Here is an 18,413-nt window from a genome sequence, read left to right as displayed (position 1 = left end):
AGTCTCCACCCCCTGATGACGTTGCGGTAAAATTCACCCCGGGCGCTTCAGGCTCAAGCCCTGTAGTGCGGGGGCTTCACGTCAGTCAGGGAGTGTCGAGGATGGTCTCCCCACCCTTTCCCAACTCGTCACAGGGTGGTGGGTGGGTCCCATTCTATGACGAGTTGTGAAAGAGTGGGGTTGAGACAGCAGGCAGGAAGCCGAGATATCGATTCTGCGCAGTTTGGCAGGAATTTTGAATACACACTGTGAGGTGTCTGCTTCCCGCGTTGCAGTTAATGTAGGACGTCATTTGAGCTGAGGTGTGTGTTAAGTTTCAGTGCTAGCCAGCAGACCCATGGCGATGGTGTTACACACTGCAGGTTTGTGTATCTCATTGAAGTAATTATCTCTTTCCTGCTACCTGAAGGGTTTTTCAAAACAGGGGCTGTTCTGTATAATCTTTAAATACTTTTTCCGAACTCCGTAAAAAAAATATCAAATATTGCCAACAATATGCTATTTCTTTTTCTTTCCTCTCGTCTTCAAAAACTTCTATCTGAAAAGCTCTAATTTACTGGCACCTTCAGTGCGCGCCTTCTTTCAAACATGCGGTTACAGTTCATGCAATAGCGGGGTACCACTACTCTTATACAGGTGTCTCTTACTGACTATAATTATGGTGGTGGCTGCGTGTGAGTTCGTCAGTCAGTGAGAGAAGGCCTTCTGCAACTACATGCCTCGCTTTCGCCATTAGTTTTCCATCCCCAGGACCGTTATGAGTTAATCTACAACTAGCGGTCAAAACATTTTCCCAATTGCTTGCCAGATGCAAAAGAAAAAAGAATTGGAAACGTCAAAGACCACTTGAAAAATTGTGCTGGAAAATGCATCATTTTATCCCATTTAAAAAAAGAGATTTGCACTGAAAATAGTGACTGACCGTCCCCAAAAAGTAGGGCCTCCCCCTCACCCAGCTCCTCAGGGCCTAGCCCAGCCGCACCACTCTCAAACTTCACCAGCCGCCACTGCTGTCTTCATTTTTCCCATGCACTCTGCCTTCGTTTTTCCCTCTCACTCTGCTTCCCTTTCCCCCATGCCCTTCACCTTCCTTTTCCCATGTCTGCCTTGCTGTCACCCACGATCTCAGCCTTCCTTTCTCCCATGCTTTCTAGCTTCTTTTTACCTTTCTTCCATACTGTCAGCCTTACCTTTTTTCCATTCTGTCTGCCTTACTCTCTCCCATGAACTCTGCCTTCGCTTCTTCCTTGCTCTCTGCTTTCCTTTTTCCCATGTCGGCTTTTCTTTCTCTCATGCTCTCTGTCTTACTTTTACCCTTGCTCGCTGCCTCCCTTTCTCCCATAACCCCTCCTTTCTATTTCCTGCTCCCCGATACACACTGTCTTTTGTTCTGTCTTAAGGTCTACTGTTGCTTCTTTCATGGTCTCCTATCTCCCATACACTATATCTCCCTATTTCTCATACAGTAAGTGTTCCTTTCTCCCATGGAATATTCTTAACTTCCTCTAACCTAATTACTCGGGGACACCACCCTATCACTCGGGGACACCACCCTATCACTTGGTGACACCACCCTATCACTCGGTGACACCACCCTATCGCTCGGTGACACCACCCTATCACTCGGGGACACCACCACATCACTCTGGGACACCACAACATCACACTGGGACACCACCACATCACTCGGGGACACCACCACATCACTCAGGGCCACCACCACATCACTCAGGGACCCTATCACATCACTGAGGAACACCGCCACATCACTCAGGAACACCACCACATCACTCAGGAACACCACCACATAACTCAGGGGCACCACCACATCACTCAGGAACACCACCACATCACTCAGGGACACCAACACATCACTCAGAGACACCACCACATCACTCAGGGGCACCACGCAGGGGCACCACCAAATCACTAAGGGACACCACCACATCGCTCGGGGACACCACCACATCACTCGGGGACACCACCACATCACTCAGGGACACCACCACATCACTCGGGGACACCACTACATCACCTGGGGACATCACCACACCACTCAGGGACACCACCACATCACTAGGGGACACCACCACATCACTAGGGGACACCACCACATCACTCAGGGACACCACCATATCACTCGGGGACCCCACCACTTCACTTGGGGACACCACCACACCACTCGGGGACACCATCACACCACTCGGGGACACCATCACACCACTCGGGGACACCATCACACCACTCGGGGACACCACCACACCACTCAGGGACACCACCACATCACTCAGGGACACCACCACATCACTCTAATACACCACCACATCACTCTAATACACCACCACATCATTCAGCCCAACCACATCATCACTCAGCACCACATTAGCACTGCCCTTGCTTGCTACCAACAAGCATTGCCATAGCCAATAGGACTCGCATTAGGAAAGTGTAAGCTATTGGCTTTGTGAATAACAATGCTATTAATTTATATATTTTTGAAGCCAACACATATTAAAAAAAAATGTCATTTACAATACCAATAGCTCACACTTTCCTAATGCGAGACCTATTGCATTGCAAATGCTTGTTTTATATTATTCCTTGGTGTCCAGTGGGCTTTCTGCCCTATGCAGGTGCAGATCGGGGGTTAAAGGTTGACATTATTATTTATTTATTTAAGTATTTATAAAGCAGACTACTACCCGGGGGCGTCTAGGCACTGGGAGAATAGGCACACAGCGTACACTAAATGCTATATTTCCAGTCCATGCACAGGGTTACAGAGTAAATAGCCATGTCGCCATGTCTTAAGTCCCGTCCTAAGAGACAGCAGCTCAGAAGCATTCCTCAAATAAAATGGCAGCTTATTCCACCATCTTGTGGTGATACTGAAGAAACTTTTACCACCCCATCTCTGAAGACGGAAAGTAGGCTGTTACTAACTTGAATGAGGTCGACCAAAGTGTACATCCAGGAATATGCCATTTAAAGCACTTTATCAGGTAGCTAGGGCCAACATTAAGTTGCACTCACCAGAATGCCTTGCAGAGTTCTTAATTTACCACCTATAAATGAGCAGCTATGGTTTACACAAGGAAGTGTTATGGGTTCAGATAGCTTTTTTATTGTCTACACATATTATGTAAAAAGACAAAATAAAAACAATGTTTGATACACAATTTAAAAATAACACTTAGATCAGTAATTTAGATACATTAATCCTTCATCCAAACTGATTAGAAAAGCAAAATGGGTTAGAAAAGCAAATCAGTGCTGACTGTCTCTGATGCTAAGCTGTGTAAGAATAAAACAACTTTTGGCAAATTGTGACTGACCAGGAGACATACACCTCTCTCATTAAGACCATACGACTGGATAACATTTCCTGTGAGACCATTAGCATGTTAGGTAAAGCTTAGCACTGTAATAAAAGATAGATAGCACCATTCAAGGAAAGACGGGTGTCAAGATTTTAGTATTTGTAAATGCCGGCTTCCAGATAACTGCACTACAAAATTGTTTTCATGAAATTAACTTCACAAATGAGGAACTAAAAAGAACTTGACAAATACACACAATATGTTTAGCTTTCAAATGTTTTTTCAATCAGAATTTAACTGAACATAATTTACTTTTGTTTGAACACAAAAGCTTTTCTTTCAAAATAATGTTAGATTGGGGCATTTTCACTAGTTTGAAATCTAAACTGGAGGAAGCCAAGTCAGTGTTAAGTGTACAAGGTGTAATATAAACGTAACAATTTTGCTCTGTACATTTTATGTAATTTTTATGTTTTCTGATGATGTATATCCCTCCTCTACCATTCTTGTGGTCCTCCCTCTAGCGATGTACAGCACTTTAAGAACACATGTTTTCTTTTTTTGAGCTGCTACTTCCTATGGAAAAACCTTCGAAGGCCATGTTTCTCCTTTCTTCGCTTTTCCTTTTCGCTTGCAGCATCTGCCTGAACTTGGGTCAAAATGGAATCCCAGTCTTTCTTCTCCAGGACCAACTCTGGTGTCTTCGTTTCTGTAAAATGGAACAATGGATATGTGATTAGAATTGTAACACAGAACGTGAATATTAGGTGACAAAATGAAGCTGGAGCAATATTGGACAAAAAAAGAAAACTCCAGAAATGAATTGTCATATCCTCGTTCTTTCGTGTATAACCTGATCCCACTTACAGAATTGTTCCAAGACTTGTCAATACATCCAGACAGAATTATTGTAAGACCACGCAGAAGAAGCAAGTATTAGCATGCTAACAAAATGGGATGTTAGGGATTTCAATAACTCTAGGGATTCTAGTTCCACGTTTTAGGAACACGTCTTCGGAGTGTGCAATCCCTAGCAGGTGGGAAGATCCTCAGTTGGTGGGAATTCAGTCCCTCACTTACTAATGCTCTGGAGTGCTGCTAGCATGATGCAAAGCAGCAGCAGGTATTTTCTTTCCAGCGCAAAAGTTATTTTGGCGAGTCTTTTAATAGGGCCAAATTGACTCTGTGCAGCTTTGGCTCAAGGGGCCATTTCTAGAGGGAGGATCACCAAGAACACCCATAGGTTTTGAGACAAAACCCAATCTACCAAGTTAGCCGGCAGACTTTGCATCAAACACTATCACCTAGTAGAAGCAGGCTCAATCAGAAATGCTTTCATTTCACCCAGGAACCAATGCAATGCATATATGTTGCAGGACACTGCACAATCCAATGCGTCTGACCCTTTTGCTATTGAACATGCATTGGTAATTTCTACAAGCATGGTAGGCTCACAATACAAATCTTACACCGGATAGCACACAATCATCTCCATGCCATGGTGTGAGGCTGACTATGACGCACATATGCCTACTTATGTACCAACACATGAGATGGCACAAGCAGCATGCCAGTCTTAGTAGATATAGCTCTGCTCTTCCTAGTTACAGTTTGCTTTCAAAACATTTTTGCCAGGCACATTTCTACCTTTTTTGCTAAATTCCTCTTCACTCTCCCTAGTTCTCCTTAAGTCCCCCGATTAAGACTGGAACAGTCTAACCATTTCTTTAGGGTGGAGCAAAAGCATTTGAAGATTTGCAAGGCACTGAAAACCAAGGGTCTCATTTATGAAAAGTGACGCATCGCTGCGTGAAAACAGCGATGCGTCACTTTTCACTGCGCACTCCTTGCGACACCAATGATACTTCATATTTAATGTATGCCGCATCATGTCGCAAGGAGTTACAGATACGTCAATATTTAGGACGTATCTGTAAGCGCAAAAGTGACGCATTGCTGGAGTGTGTCACAAAAGTGACGCAACTCCAGCAATGCGCCCTTTCACATGGGGCAAGCCCCATGTGAAAGGGCCTGCGTCAGTCTTACGCCTGCTGTGAGGCAGGCGCAAGATTTTGACGCAACGGCGTCCTAAAAGTGACGCAGTGAAATCTCATAGATTTCACTGCGTCACTTCTACGACCCTTCCTTGCGTCAATACGCCCCCCTTGCATACATTATACCTGGCGCAGGTATAATGTGGCGCAGGGGTTTACAAAGTGACGCATCTACCTAGATGCGTCACTTTGTAAATATGGTGCAACAAGGCACATTATTTACGCTGCTGGTGCGTCACAAAAAGTGACGCAACGGCTGCGTAAAAGTGACGCACAGCCTCATAAATGAGGCCCCTAGCATTTTACATGGCAGGTTACCCTGTGAAACATGCTGAGGCACCAGGTAGATTTCCCCATTTGTATTTATAGTATCAGACGATCCCCACAGACATACGTATGTGGTACAAATGCTTGTTAAAATTATGTAACACAATACAGGTTGTGTAACGTTTAGGAGTAGAGTTGATCTCATGTCAATTTTGCTTCTATTCCGGTTGTTTCAAAAGAGTAAAGGAGTAATTTGTACAAATCAAAATCTTTTTTTGCCACTTGGAGGCTTGATGAAAAGGGCTATGGTGTTGCTTTATGGCAGAGTCACTGTGTATGTTTTAATGTGGGAATAGCTGTAGGGAGAAGGCATGACTCTGTGATTCAGATTTTGGCTAATCATGAAATGGAGACTAGAATTTATACCTTGACTTGATCCAAAAGTATTATTTGGTGGCTGGTAGCTCTGAGGCCTGGGTGCTGTGCGACATAGGAAACTGTGCTCAGTGGAGGCATGCTGGCGTTCGTTGAGGTGAAAAGTGTGTGTGTGTGTCTGTCTGTTTGTGTCTGTCTGTCTGTGTGGGGGGATGTATAGTACCCTGATAGATATCTCAGTTGAGCAGTTCATGGTTATGAGTAATTTCCTTCCACTAATGGTCTCACATCTCTTGCTTGAGAGACATACGCTTCTCTCTCATGTACTTTCTCCCAGTTACAAAATGAAGCCCTATGATCCACTGCATATAACCTCCATAATTCTGTCAACATTCCATAGTACGAAAACACTGGAGGCATTGGTTTCCAACACTAGCTTCTATAGTGTACCAGGAAGCCCATTAGTGTGATACAGTACCTGAGAGAACAGACTCTGGGGCAGTGGTCACTATCTCTGTGATTCTGTTTGCCTCTATGGAATTTTCAAATGCGTCGGCCTCTGGTGGGAGCTGGAAGGAAGGTGTCCGCCTGTTAATATACAACATTTAGCCATCAGAGAGAGGTCACATACTTAGAAAGCACAACAACTGGCAAATGGTGGATCATCTTTTTTTTTTAAATTTCTTTATTCATTTTCATTTTTTTGCGATTCAAAACATGTACAGTTACAGTTGACATAAGCAACCTGGGTTACATAGTTGCTTTAATGGTATTACGGACTGTGATTATTATGTATCTGTAGTTGCGACGTGTCCCAAGTGGGTGGGGTGTTATTTGTACGACCCCTGCGTGGGATCACTGTGCGTGCAATTATTGAATATGAACGCTTGTAGGAGTGGTTTTAGTTGCTATGTACTGCATATGCGGGGCGGTTGGGACTGAGGGGTTGGGGGAAAAGGGGAGGGGAGAAGTCGGTGGGGGGGACACAATGGAGGATTAATGGGGTGCTAACTGTGTGAACGTGCCCAAAGAAAGACCCTGGTGATCTAATCTCTATCATTTACCCTTTGCCTCGTTGCTGTCAGTTGGTTTCCCACCCATGTGGAGAGTACACTTGGTTCCATGTGTTGGGGGGAGGGGGGTTTTGGCTGGGATCTGAGAATGTAAGTATGTGAGTCTCTGTTAATTGCGCCTAGTGCAGATAATAATAATAATAATAATAAAAGCCTTTTATATAGCGCCTGGTTACACTAGAAAACAGTGTGTCCCTGCGCTCAGATCATCTCCACTTGCATCTAGTGCCCTTTCAGGTTCTAAGCCTTCTGAAGGTCCAAAAGTACAGCATCCCATGCGGCCACCAACAGGGTTTTGCAAAGCCCTAGTTCGTCCTCTCGCCGAAGTGCTAGACTCTCCGTCTGCGCCCAGTCATGAAGGAGCCATACCATGCTTCCCATGGTGAGGGTTCAGGACATTTCCATCGCCTGGTGATCAGGCACTTAGCAGTAATTAGGTCTAGGCCAATGAACCGGGACGTCACCTTCCATTTTTTGGCCCTATAGAATAGACACAAGATGCATACCTGCCATGTATTCTCCACTGTGCGTTCAGTGCAATCTGAGAGGTTGGAGGTGACCGATAGCCAGTAAGAGGTTAGGGTGGTGCAGCACCATAGCATATGGATCAAGTCTGTATTTACCAGTTTGAAGCGGAGGCAGTGCGCGTCAGTGCGCTGAAAGTATCTATTAATTTTTTCAGGCGTGAGGTACGCCCCATGGATTATGTAGTGTTGTATGAGGCGGAACCTGGCATTTCTGAGTATGAGTACTGGTCCGGCTAGGATGCCTTCCCATTCTTTATCAGTGATAGGGCGGTGGAGGTCAGTATCCCAGTGGTTTCTGAGCAGGGTCAGCGGATGTGTTGCATGCATGCGCAACGATTCAGCGAACCATTTAACAAGATGTCTCCCTGTGCCCAAGACATGGATGTATTGGATCGTGTGGTGTGTTCAGGTTCCAGTGATACGTCTCCCTACAGTGACCTCAGTGCTGCGAGCAGGGAGGCATGCAGTAGGAACTGCCCTCTTGGCAGTTCGCATTCTGTCACTAGTGTGTCAAAGGGTGCTAGTTGTCCATCACAGTAGGGCTCTCCTAGTGTCTGCAACTCTGCGGCTTCACATGTTAGAAAGTAAATCTTGGTAATGAGACTGCGGCCTCGCGGCATGCCTAGTATGGGTACAGTATATGCATACGTAGTGTGGTTCTTCGTAAGAGGGCGTGTTTAAAGCATTTGTAGACCACAACTAACATCAGTTGTTCTGGCGTCTTGCCCGGTCTCCCAGGGTGAAACCATCTCAGGATTAACGGATGGGACCAGTCCTGTTGGTGTGCGGCCATGTCTCCCAGGTGGTGCCCGCTGATCCACCTGGCCGCCCATTGCAGTTGTGCTACCAGATAGTAGTGTTCTTTTGCTTGTGGGGAACCACAAGTCCTCCTTGGTCAACTGGTTGGTATAATGTGGACAGCGCAACCCAGCATCGCGTGACATTCCAGATAAACTCCTGTATTGTGCGCTTGAAGGATCAAAATACAGTAAGACAGATATAAAGCAGTAGGTTCATGAAGGAGTATAAAAGTCAGGGCAGCACCATCATCTTTAGCAAAGCTATGCGGCCCATGACTGTTAGTGGTAGGCTCGGCCAGGAGGTCATCTGCGATCGTATGGCGGTCATTGCTTGCGTGACTTCCCATCTAGCAGGTCTTCAACTTAGTGGTAGATCCTGACCCCCAGGGTAGCGGAAGACCACAAGTTGCCATTGGATGGTTTTGCCGTTGATGGTCAGTTCTGGGTCTGAGGCAGATGGTTCAAATGGGTATCGGCCCGATTTTGTCCAATTAGCCCATAGGCTGGAAAGGAATGCTAAATCAGTGAGTATTTTTGTTACATCGTCTCGGGGTGACAATGTCTCTGATGTAAAGGAGAAGGTCATCTGCATAAAGCAAGACCAAGTTTGTTCTGTCACCTAGGGGTAACCCCCATTCTGCCCTTCCTCACCGAAGCGCCGCTGCCAGCGGTTCCACAGCTAATGAGAACAATAGCTTTTTTTTGGGGACTGTGGGGACATGCGGATCGGCTAAAGATATTGAAGATTGTAAGGTTACAACGTATCATGGTTGGACCGCACAAGTCGTAAACGGGTGACATTTGTGTGGTTATTTCCACAAGAGTACTATTTTAAGCCGTTGATGGGAACGTCAGTGTAGTTTCTGTATAACATAAAAGGAGGACAGGTTGGCTGAGTATAAGGTCACAGCTCGTATTGGAGCGGAGACGTTAATAAGGGTCCTTTGACGAGTTGCAAATAACGGGCAATTGGTACTCTCTCACGTGGAGCTGTTTAAATATTACAGAACCAGACCTTGTAGTATAATTTATAGAGGATGTGAGTGAGTCTGGTGGCCAAATGAATGCCCGCACTCAGCTCTGAAACATATTGTATTATCCTGATTCAATGGACGGATATGTAAATTGTAAATGTAAATTGATACTTGTATAGCGCACTACTCACCCGCAAGGGTCTCAAGGCGCTTGTACGAATAACGCTGTGGAACCCATCCTGGCTTTCCCTGTGAGGTGTCCACTCCTGGGCACCCCCAAGGTGGAGGCCAGGCATCCTTAGCGTTGTGGGGGCTGTTGTGGAGATTAAGCAAGCTATTGCCCAGAGTTGCAGAGTGGGACTCCATGATTGGAATAGGCACCGAGGCGAGAATGATCAGGTCCGTGGAATTTTGAGCCCAAGACCCGCCAAGGCGGGGAATTGAACCCTGGTCCCAGGCTAGACCTCTGCATCAGGGTCTGCCGCTCTAACCATTGAGCCACACTTCTCCACAGATATCAGTATTGTGCTCGTGGTTCTATGTGGGACACTTTGAACTGAATCATGAGTACAAATATTCAGACTGGGGATTCCGGTGTTCATACTATAACGCAAGAATAGATGCACAAGTTACTTACCTTTGGTAACGATATATCTGTAAGAAACAGTAGTTAGTGTTAAATTCCTTACCTTAGAATATCCCCAGACGCCAGACTGGATCCGGAACGTTTTGCGTAGCAGTACCCCTGCGCATCAGTAGGCGTCGTCTGCGGCTCCGTCTCCGTCATCGGCGCCGGGATGACGTTGTAGGAGTACTTAGACGCCGCCTTCGCGCGCTGACGTCAGTTCTTATACACAGCTTTTCCGCGCCAGGAACGCAGAGCCATGATAAAAACCGACACTGGTGCCATGAAACTAGGGCCCTCAAAGGGAAGAACCTTAACCCTAGATATCGGTTCGCAGAACGGGGAGGATGGTGGGGCGGTAAGGAATCTAACACTAACTAGTGTTTCTTACAGATATATCGTTACCGAAGGTAAGTAACTTGTGCATCTGAAAGAAACAGGTTAGTGTTAGATTCCTTACTTTAGAATAGATACCCCAGCAATACCAACCCCGGTGATGGGTCTGCGAACCAATGATCACACCAGAAAGTCCTGGAGAACAGAACGGTCGAAAAAGCCATCTCTCCGGACTTGGCTGTACAGGCTGTAGTGTCTAGCGAATGTGTGCAACGAGGCCCACGTAGCTGCCTGACAGATGTCCTGCAAGGGGACTCCCCGACCCAGGGCAGTAGTAACTGCTGTGGCCCAAGTTGAATGGGCCCTCAGCCCAACAGGAGGCTCCTTTTTAGCCAAAGAGTAGCATACCTTGATGCACAACACGACCCACCGAGAGATGGTCTGTTTGTGCACCGTCCGTCCCTTCTTAGCGCCCACGTAACTAACAAACAGCTGGTCGTCCACCCGGAACTGGCGTGTGCGGTCCAGATAGAATGAGTGCGCACGTTTTGGGTCCAGACGGTGGAGCCTCTCTTCCTCTTTTGAGGGATGCGGAGACGGAAAGAAGGTGGGCAAGGTGATGGCCTGCCCGATGTGGAAGGCTGTCGCCGCTCAATCTCCACGCATGGACGTGGAGACTGGACAGGTTCGGGTGGAGGACCGTCCCCTGCTGCGACTGAAGGTCCTCCTGAAGAGGCAGATGAATCGGGGGATCGACTGACATGCTGAGTAGCTCGGAATACCAGTATCTTCGTGCCCAGTCCGGATCCACAAGGATGACTTGGGCCCGGTCGCGCCTGATCTTCTTCAGCACTCTGGGCAAAAGTGGTATAGGCGGAAAGGCGTACAACAGACCACAACTCCACTCGCGACGAAAAGCATCTCCGAGCGAGTACCGCCTTGGAAATTCCAACACGCAGAACTGATGACATTGCGCGTTCTTTTCGGTGGCGAATAGATCTAACCAAGGCTCTCCCCATCATTGAAAGAGGCCTTGGCCACGTCCGAGTTCATACACCATTCGTGATCCATCATGCACCGCCGGCTGAGTTCGTCCGCTCTGACGTTCAGGGAACCTGCCAGGTGTTGAACCACCAGGGTGACGCCCTGGTGTTCCAGCCATTGCCAGAGGCGCATAACCTCCTGACAAAGGGTCCAAAACCCCACCCCACCCTGTTTGTTGCAGTACCACATGGCAGTGGTGTTGTCCGTGAACACCTGCACTACACTTCCCCGCACAGAGGGAAGGAATGCCTTCAGTGCGAGTCGGATCGCCCGCAGCTCCAGAAGGTTGATATGGAGCGGGGACTCCGCCAGAGACCAGAGGCCTCTGATCTCCACCTCTCCCATGTGGCCCCCCCAGCCCAGGAGGGACGCATCAGTCACTACTATGTGCTCCGGTTGGGGTAGGTAACGCCGGTAGGCCGGCGGGACGGGGATGTGAAAATATGCGTCCTGCAAGTCCAACGCTACCATCCAGTCTTCTGGGTCTAGGGCAACTAAGACCTGAGCCAGTGTCAGCATCTTGAACATCTCCTTCCGGAGGAAGCCATTGACGTTTCTCAGGTCAAAAATAGGGCGTAGGCCCCCTTTGCCCTTCTTGGGAACCAGAAAGTAGTGGGAGTAACAACCACACCCTACTTCTGGTCCAGGAACGCGCTTGATGGCCCCCCTTGGCCAAGAGGGCCATAACTTCCTCTTGCAGAAGTTGCAAGTTATCCCCTGACACGCGGTGGTACTGCGGTGGCATGGCTGGAGGGGTCACCTCGAAGGGGAGGGAGTAGCTGCTTCGGACGATTTGCAGCACCCACCTGTCTGATGTGATGGCGCGCCAGTGGAGGAGGTGATGGCGAACCCTGCCCCCCACTGGCGTTGAATGGACCTGAAAAGCTTGGACTAGGAAGGCTTTGAGGCGGATGCTGCGGGGGTGGATGTGGACTGGCCTCGCCACTGTCTCCTGGCACCGCCACGGCAGTTACCACGTCCGCCGCCACGCTGGATGTTAGTCTGTGGCCCGTGCTGGCAGGACGTGAGGGCGCGCCCCTTCCTTGGCCACGAAAGGAGCAAAAGGCAGAAGTTTGCTGGCGCTGGCCCGACAGGCCCAAGGAATTGGCCGTAGCCCTGGAGTCCTTGAAACGCTCAAGCGCACTGTCTGCCTTGTCGCCAAAAAGGCGACGGCCATCAAACGGCATGTCCATGAGGGAATTCTGGACATCAGCCAAAAAGTTGGCGGACCTCAGCCAGGCGTGGCGGCGAACCGCCACCGGCGTGGGAATTGCCCTGACCAGCAAGTCCGTGGTATCCAGCCCACATTGGATAGAGTACCGTGCTGCATCCTGCCCTTCCGCAAGGGCTTGAGCGAGTTTGACCCGGACCTCCTCCAGGCAAGCTGGCAGCACGTCCGCGTCCCACAGAGAGTGGGTATAACGGCCCAAAAGGCAAGCGGTGTTGACCGACAGCGACCCCAGACTAAGTGAGCAGAACAGCTTCTTACCGAACTGCTCATACCTTTTGGATTCCCGATCAGGTGGTGCAGTCGGGAATGCGGTCTGGGAGTTAGAGGCCTGGATAACCAGGCTCTTGGGGGTGGGGTGGATGAACAGGAAGCTAGGGTCGCCCGGAGCCAGGCGGTGGCGCCTCGCCACGTTCCGATCTACAGGAGGACCTGTAGCGGGCCTGGACCAAGTGCCCAACAGAACGTCAGTAAGGGCCTCATTAAACGGCAGTAGAGGCTCCGAAGAGCTTGCCTGTGGTTTAAGGACCTCGATGAGGAGGTTAGTCCTCACGGCCGCGACTGGAAGCTCAAGACTCAAGGCCTTGGCCGCCCTCATCAGCACCACACTGTAAGCAGCACCCTCCTCTGTAGCCACGGTAGGAGGGGAGACAAAGCCAGTGTCGGGCAAAGTGTCCAAACCACTGGCCTCCCCTAGATCCACTGCTCAGTCCTGAGTTTAAGTGGATGCAGGAAGCAATTGACAAGGCCATATCTGAGTAGGATGACGAATAGTTATTCCCATTCCAGAATATAAAATGCTTTTTCTAGATCAAGAAGTAGGCCCTCCTCCACTCGCAGGCTCCTGCCTGCGCCTCATCCCTGGTGGTCTAGTGTAAGAACACCCTGCTCTGCTGCAATTCCACTCTGTTCCGTGTCCTCTGTGCCAGTTTTTCTCTTTTTGCTCTTTCAATTTGTCTCTTTCTCTTTTTACCCCTTCTGCCTTGCACTTTCTTGCTTTTTCTGGTTTGGGCATTTCTTTTTTCTTTTGCCTCTTTTCTCTTTTGCCTCTTCTTCGCTCCCTTGTCATGTGATCCCTGCCGCTGCTGCCCCTGCAGTCCCTACCCCCTAGGGTGTTGCTCCTGCCTCCCAGCTGATTGCCCTCCCTCCGACCCGAACTTAATGGCGGCCGCTGCATGGCCACGCCGCTGGTGCACCGAAAGCACACCAAAGCCAAGCCATCTGTGCTGGTCCGGGACCTGAGCGCGACCAGTACCAGGCACCCTGGTCCCCTGACACCCAGCACCCTTCACACTCTCGACCCTAGACGCAGCAGCAACTGCCACCTCTTGACACCAAACAACACCCAAGGCCCAATTTCTTGCCATGACTGCCGCCGCACCGTCACCCACCTCCGGACCCCAGGAGTAGCCCCAGCCCACTGGACGCCAGTGCACCCAAACCACTGAAATGCATCCTCCTCAATGTACACTCCCTGTACAGACACACCATAGAGAGCCGGGACCTCCTCAACACTCACATGCCTGACGTCGCCTTCCTCACAGAGACCTGGACCAACACCAGCTTCAAAACCCGACAGCGCAACTGCCATCCCCGATGAATACAAGATCCTGAGAAAAGACTGACCCCCCCGGCCCAGGAGGAGGTCTCACCATCATCCACAAAAGCTCCCTCCGCATGACAATTACTGACTCGGACAACTCCAGATCCCCCATGGAACACTTCCAGAACCAGGCCAACCCCAGAACGACGCGCCGCTGAACCCTTGTCTACAGACCACCTGGCCCCTGCACTCTGTTCACAAACATCATCGCCGACCTCATCACACCCCACGCCGTCGCCTACACAGACAGCATACTACTTGGAGACCTAAACTTCCACCTGGACAGCCACAATGATCCCAACACCACCACCCTCCTAGAGAACCTCACCAACATAGGGCTGAAGTAACTTGTCTCCGCCCCCACTCACACAACAGGACACACACTCGACCACGTCTTCGTAGGAGAAACAGCATTTTCCTCAGCCACACCACGGAGCTGTTCTGGACTGACCACCACTGCATCCATTTCTCCTTTAGAAAACTCACCGCACACAAGCATGCGTGCCGCCTCCCAAGCAGAATCTGGAACAAAGTCTGAGAAGACCACCTCACCTCCGCCCTCACCTGCTCTCCACCCCCAAATACGACAGACACCAACACTGCAGCAAACAACCTCCACCAATGGATCGCCAACTGCGCCAACACACTCACTCCCCTCCAGAAGACTACGAGACGACACAACAAGAAAGCAAACTGGTTCACCACAGCACTCCAAGAATCCAAGTGCTCCTGCCGACGACTGGAAAAGACGTGGAGAAACAGCAAAACTCAGGAAACCCGCACCGCCTATATAAAACAGCCACCACGGCACACCATCCAGGGGCGTAGCTAGAGCTTCTGGCACCCGGGGCTATCCCCCAGATTGCCGCCCATGGCAGGTAGGGGGGGTGCGGGGGAAAAGGACGGCGACACTATAAAAATATACATAAAAAAATGGAACGACGAATCGGTCAGTGCACACACACCCACACCCCTCTGTGGCATGAATCGTAACCTAGACAAGTTCCTACTGTATAGGTAGCCTGGAGGGAGAGGTCAAAATTAAATGTCATTTACTTAGATTAGGGCAGGATAGAGTCAGTCAACCGAACCATCCTGGTCCACTCGTGGCGTCATCTTGAAGTTGAAGGCGGCAGTTACTAACTCGAGGACAGTCACAGGATTTAAGGCTGGGGCCGGGGCTTGTGGCAACAGACAGTGCAGTATGTGCACACAGAGTGACACAGGCCAGCCAACCAGCCCAGTGCACGTGTGCGTGAGATTAACCAACCAGTGCCAGATAGTAGCAAAGGCGCAACTAGAGCCAAATTTCAAGGGGGGGGGGGCTAAGAAAAAAATCAAATTCTTCAAGCAATAGGCAGAGTGGAGATGCAGGGGTTCTAAGAAGGGGTAAAAAAACAACAAAGCCTCATTAACAAGCAATGGTCTTTTAAAGACCTGTGAAGTACTCGCCTACAGCTGTGTGTGTGCCAGGGAAGCTGTCACAGCCTGGGCTGCCACACACGACGGGGACTGAAGCACTTTGAGCCCAATGGAACTTGTGCGCCTGGGACAGTCAGCAGTAGACAGAAACTCAGACTGCCTACCAGTTGTGCACAACAGACAACACTGCACACTAGTCACTCTCAAGTGTGGAGTTGTCTCCTAGTCTCCACTCTCCGACCCTGATAATGACCCTCACATCACCGTGTGTGAGACTGTGGGGCACTCAGAGGGAGGGGCTGCGGCCTAGCTCAGGCCGCGGGAAACACACTCACCAACCAAGTTCTAGTCATTGGGCAGGCCGCAGCCAGCAGCGCTGACTGCTGAGCACACAGTGCAACTCAAGAAGCCTTATGCACAGGAGGCAGCCAGGCTGCAGGCAAGGGCCAGGCCTGGCGTTGAGGACGAGGCGCGCAGTCTTGTCATGTACAGGTATGCCGAAGGCTCTTTCAGACTAAAGAGAAGTTGTTTCTTGAACTTGTGTGTGTCGCTTTAATACATTATTTTGCATCACGGGATAGGCATTGGCTCAAAATGACAGAATTTAAATATTAAGCCCCCCACCGCGCCACCCACCCAATGCCCAGGCAGCACTGTCATGAACGACCGGCTCAGACAGTTTGTAAAGTGAACTCTATAGATGTCCCCTATGATGCATGTGCGCCGCCACAATTGTCTGGTAAACCACAGTAAGATGTGATGTTGAATAGCACACACCCAGAACTGAAGCCCTTCAAAGTTCAAAGTGGTCTCAGATTTGATACTTGAAAAGTGTGGTATTCGAGGTGCAACCCATTCCTCCCACAATTCGCATGCAAACGAACACTCTCTCGAGCACATAACCGAGCAATGCAGTTGAAGATAAATTACTCTGATTTTTCCGAAAACTGCTCTACATTTAAAACTGATGAAAGCATGTAGAGCAGCCATTGTGGCACAGTAGTAATAAAAAGCAAGTGTCTATATTTGTTCTAGACTGCTTTACAGCTCTGATACTTTGATAATAAAAAAGTGGTGCCAAATGAAGGAGATTTTAGGAAGATCTGGTTTCCGAAGAAATGCATTAAATTAGTAGTTTCTGAATACAGTGGGGGAAGTGTTCTATCTCGCTGTATTAACATGCTTCGACACGTTGAAGCCACTTTGCATTATATTCTAAGTGATTGCATACATCAGAGCTTGGGCGCGGATTCCGCCGCAGTGGCCTCCACTCTTTCCAAGAACAGACACAGCATTACACAGATAAAAAAAAGTCTACTTGAGGGGATATTAAATGTGAATATACACTGGAACTTTGATACACAAAATGCAGGAAGGCTCCTCCACCTCCCCCAGCAACAGCTACAGCCATGTCGCAGACCGTGGGGCGCAGGTCTAGGTTCTAACAATAGCGTAGTAAAGTGATTTGTGTGAGACTGGGCGGGCGGGGGCACTCAGAGGGAGCGGGTGTGCCGTGAGTGACACTCACCGACAACACCAAGCTCTTCTACTCCATGGCATCATTGGGCGGGCAGGCAGGCAGGCAGCCGCAAGCAACTCAGCAAGTCTTATACTGCCCGGCAGCACAGCACCCATGGACAGGCAGGGGCCAGGTCCAGAGCAAATGAACTGCAACTGACCCTGGCTCTGCACGCGCCGCGGGCGTCAGGACGTCCCGCGGCCTAATAATGATTGGCGGTCAAATTGTTCCTGAAGCAGCTAGAGCTGCCTGCGAGCAGTTACGACCAAGCCTGCCGAAAGCAGCGCGCCTCGACTCTCCAGTAGACTCCAGGCCAGCCTGAGCCTGGAAACGCAGCATTCGCAAGCATTTGCGCTTGCACTTCAAACACATGTGCCGCGCTGCCCCAAAATAGTGCCGCCTGGGGCGGACCGCCCCCCTTCACCCCCACTAGCTACGCTACAGACACCATCAACTCATCAAATCCACTAAGAAGAACTTCCTCCAAGACAGAATCCTCTCTAATGCCCACAACTCCAGGGAACTCTTCTCCATCATACAGGAATTTGCCAAACCCAACAGCAAAACAGATGTCCCTCCATCTCAAGACCTCTGAAACAGACTCAGCTCCTTCTTTCATCTCAAGATCAAAATACTCGGACAACTGCGACGGCCAAGACCTCTGCACCACCTCATCCCCCACCCCCAGCGATGCCACCCAACAGACCCCGCTTACTTGGACCCAATCCACGATAGAAGACACCCTAAAGACCATGAAGAGCATCCACTCTGGAGCACCATCAGACCCATGCCCGCCACACATCTTCCACAGGGCCGCCACAGCCATCGCACCCGAGCCACGGCGAACCATCAACTGCTATCTCAAGACCGCCACATTCCCCGACAACTGGAAGCGCGCCAAAGTCAACCCCCTCCTGAAGAAACCATCCGCAGACCCGACGAACCTCAAGACCTTCAGAACCATTTCACTGCTTCCTTTCGCAGCCCAGGTCATTGAAAAGGCCGTAAACACCCAGCTAGCATACTTAATCGAAGCCAGTAACATCCTAGACACCTCCCAATCCAGATTCCGCGGCAACCACAACACCGAGACCGCCCTCTTTGCCGCCGCAGATGACATCCGTGCCCTCCTCAAACAAACGGCAGCCCTCATCCTCCTGGACCTATCAGTAGCCTTTGAAACCATCTCCCACCGCATACTAGCCACCAGACTCCACAACGCCAGTATCCAAGGAAAGGCCCAAGA

At 49.7% G+C, this 18,413-nt stretch overlaps 1 protein-coding gene across 2 annotated transcripts in view; it reads right to left on the bottom strand.

Moving 5' to 3' along the window:
* Positions 1–3,101: 3,101 nt before the first annotated feature.
* The window catches only part of SPTBN5 (spectrin beta, non-erythrocytic 5), a 2,054,098-nt gene continuing 2,038,786 nt past the window's right edge, over positions 3,102–18,413 (bottom strand). For both annotated transcript variants that reach the window (XM_078659643.1, XM_078659644.1), the window contains 2 exons: positions 6,495–6,604; positions 3,102–4,029 (listed from right to left, as the gene is read on the bottom strand). In XM_078659643.1, the coding sequence (XP_078515769.1) occupies positions 3,890–4,029; positions 6,495–6,604 (250 nt within the window). In that variant the 3' untranslated portion in view covers positions 3,102–3,889. The remainder of the gene's footprint in view (positions 4,030–6,494; positions 6,605–18,413) is intronic.

The sequence above is a fragment of the Lissotriton helveticus genome, chromosome 9 (assembly GCF_964261635.1).
Source record: "Lissotriton helveticus chromosome 9, aLisHel1.1, whole genome shotgun sequence".
NCBI classification, from domain to species: domain Eukaryota; kingdom Metazoa; phylum Chordata; class Amphibia; order Caudata; family Salamandridae; genus Lissotriton; species Lissotriton helveticus.
The sequence above is the reverse complement of the archived record's forward strand: the minus strand, read 5'-3'. Positions and strand labels throughout refer to the sequence as shown.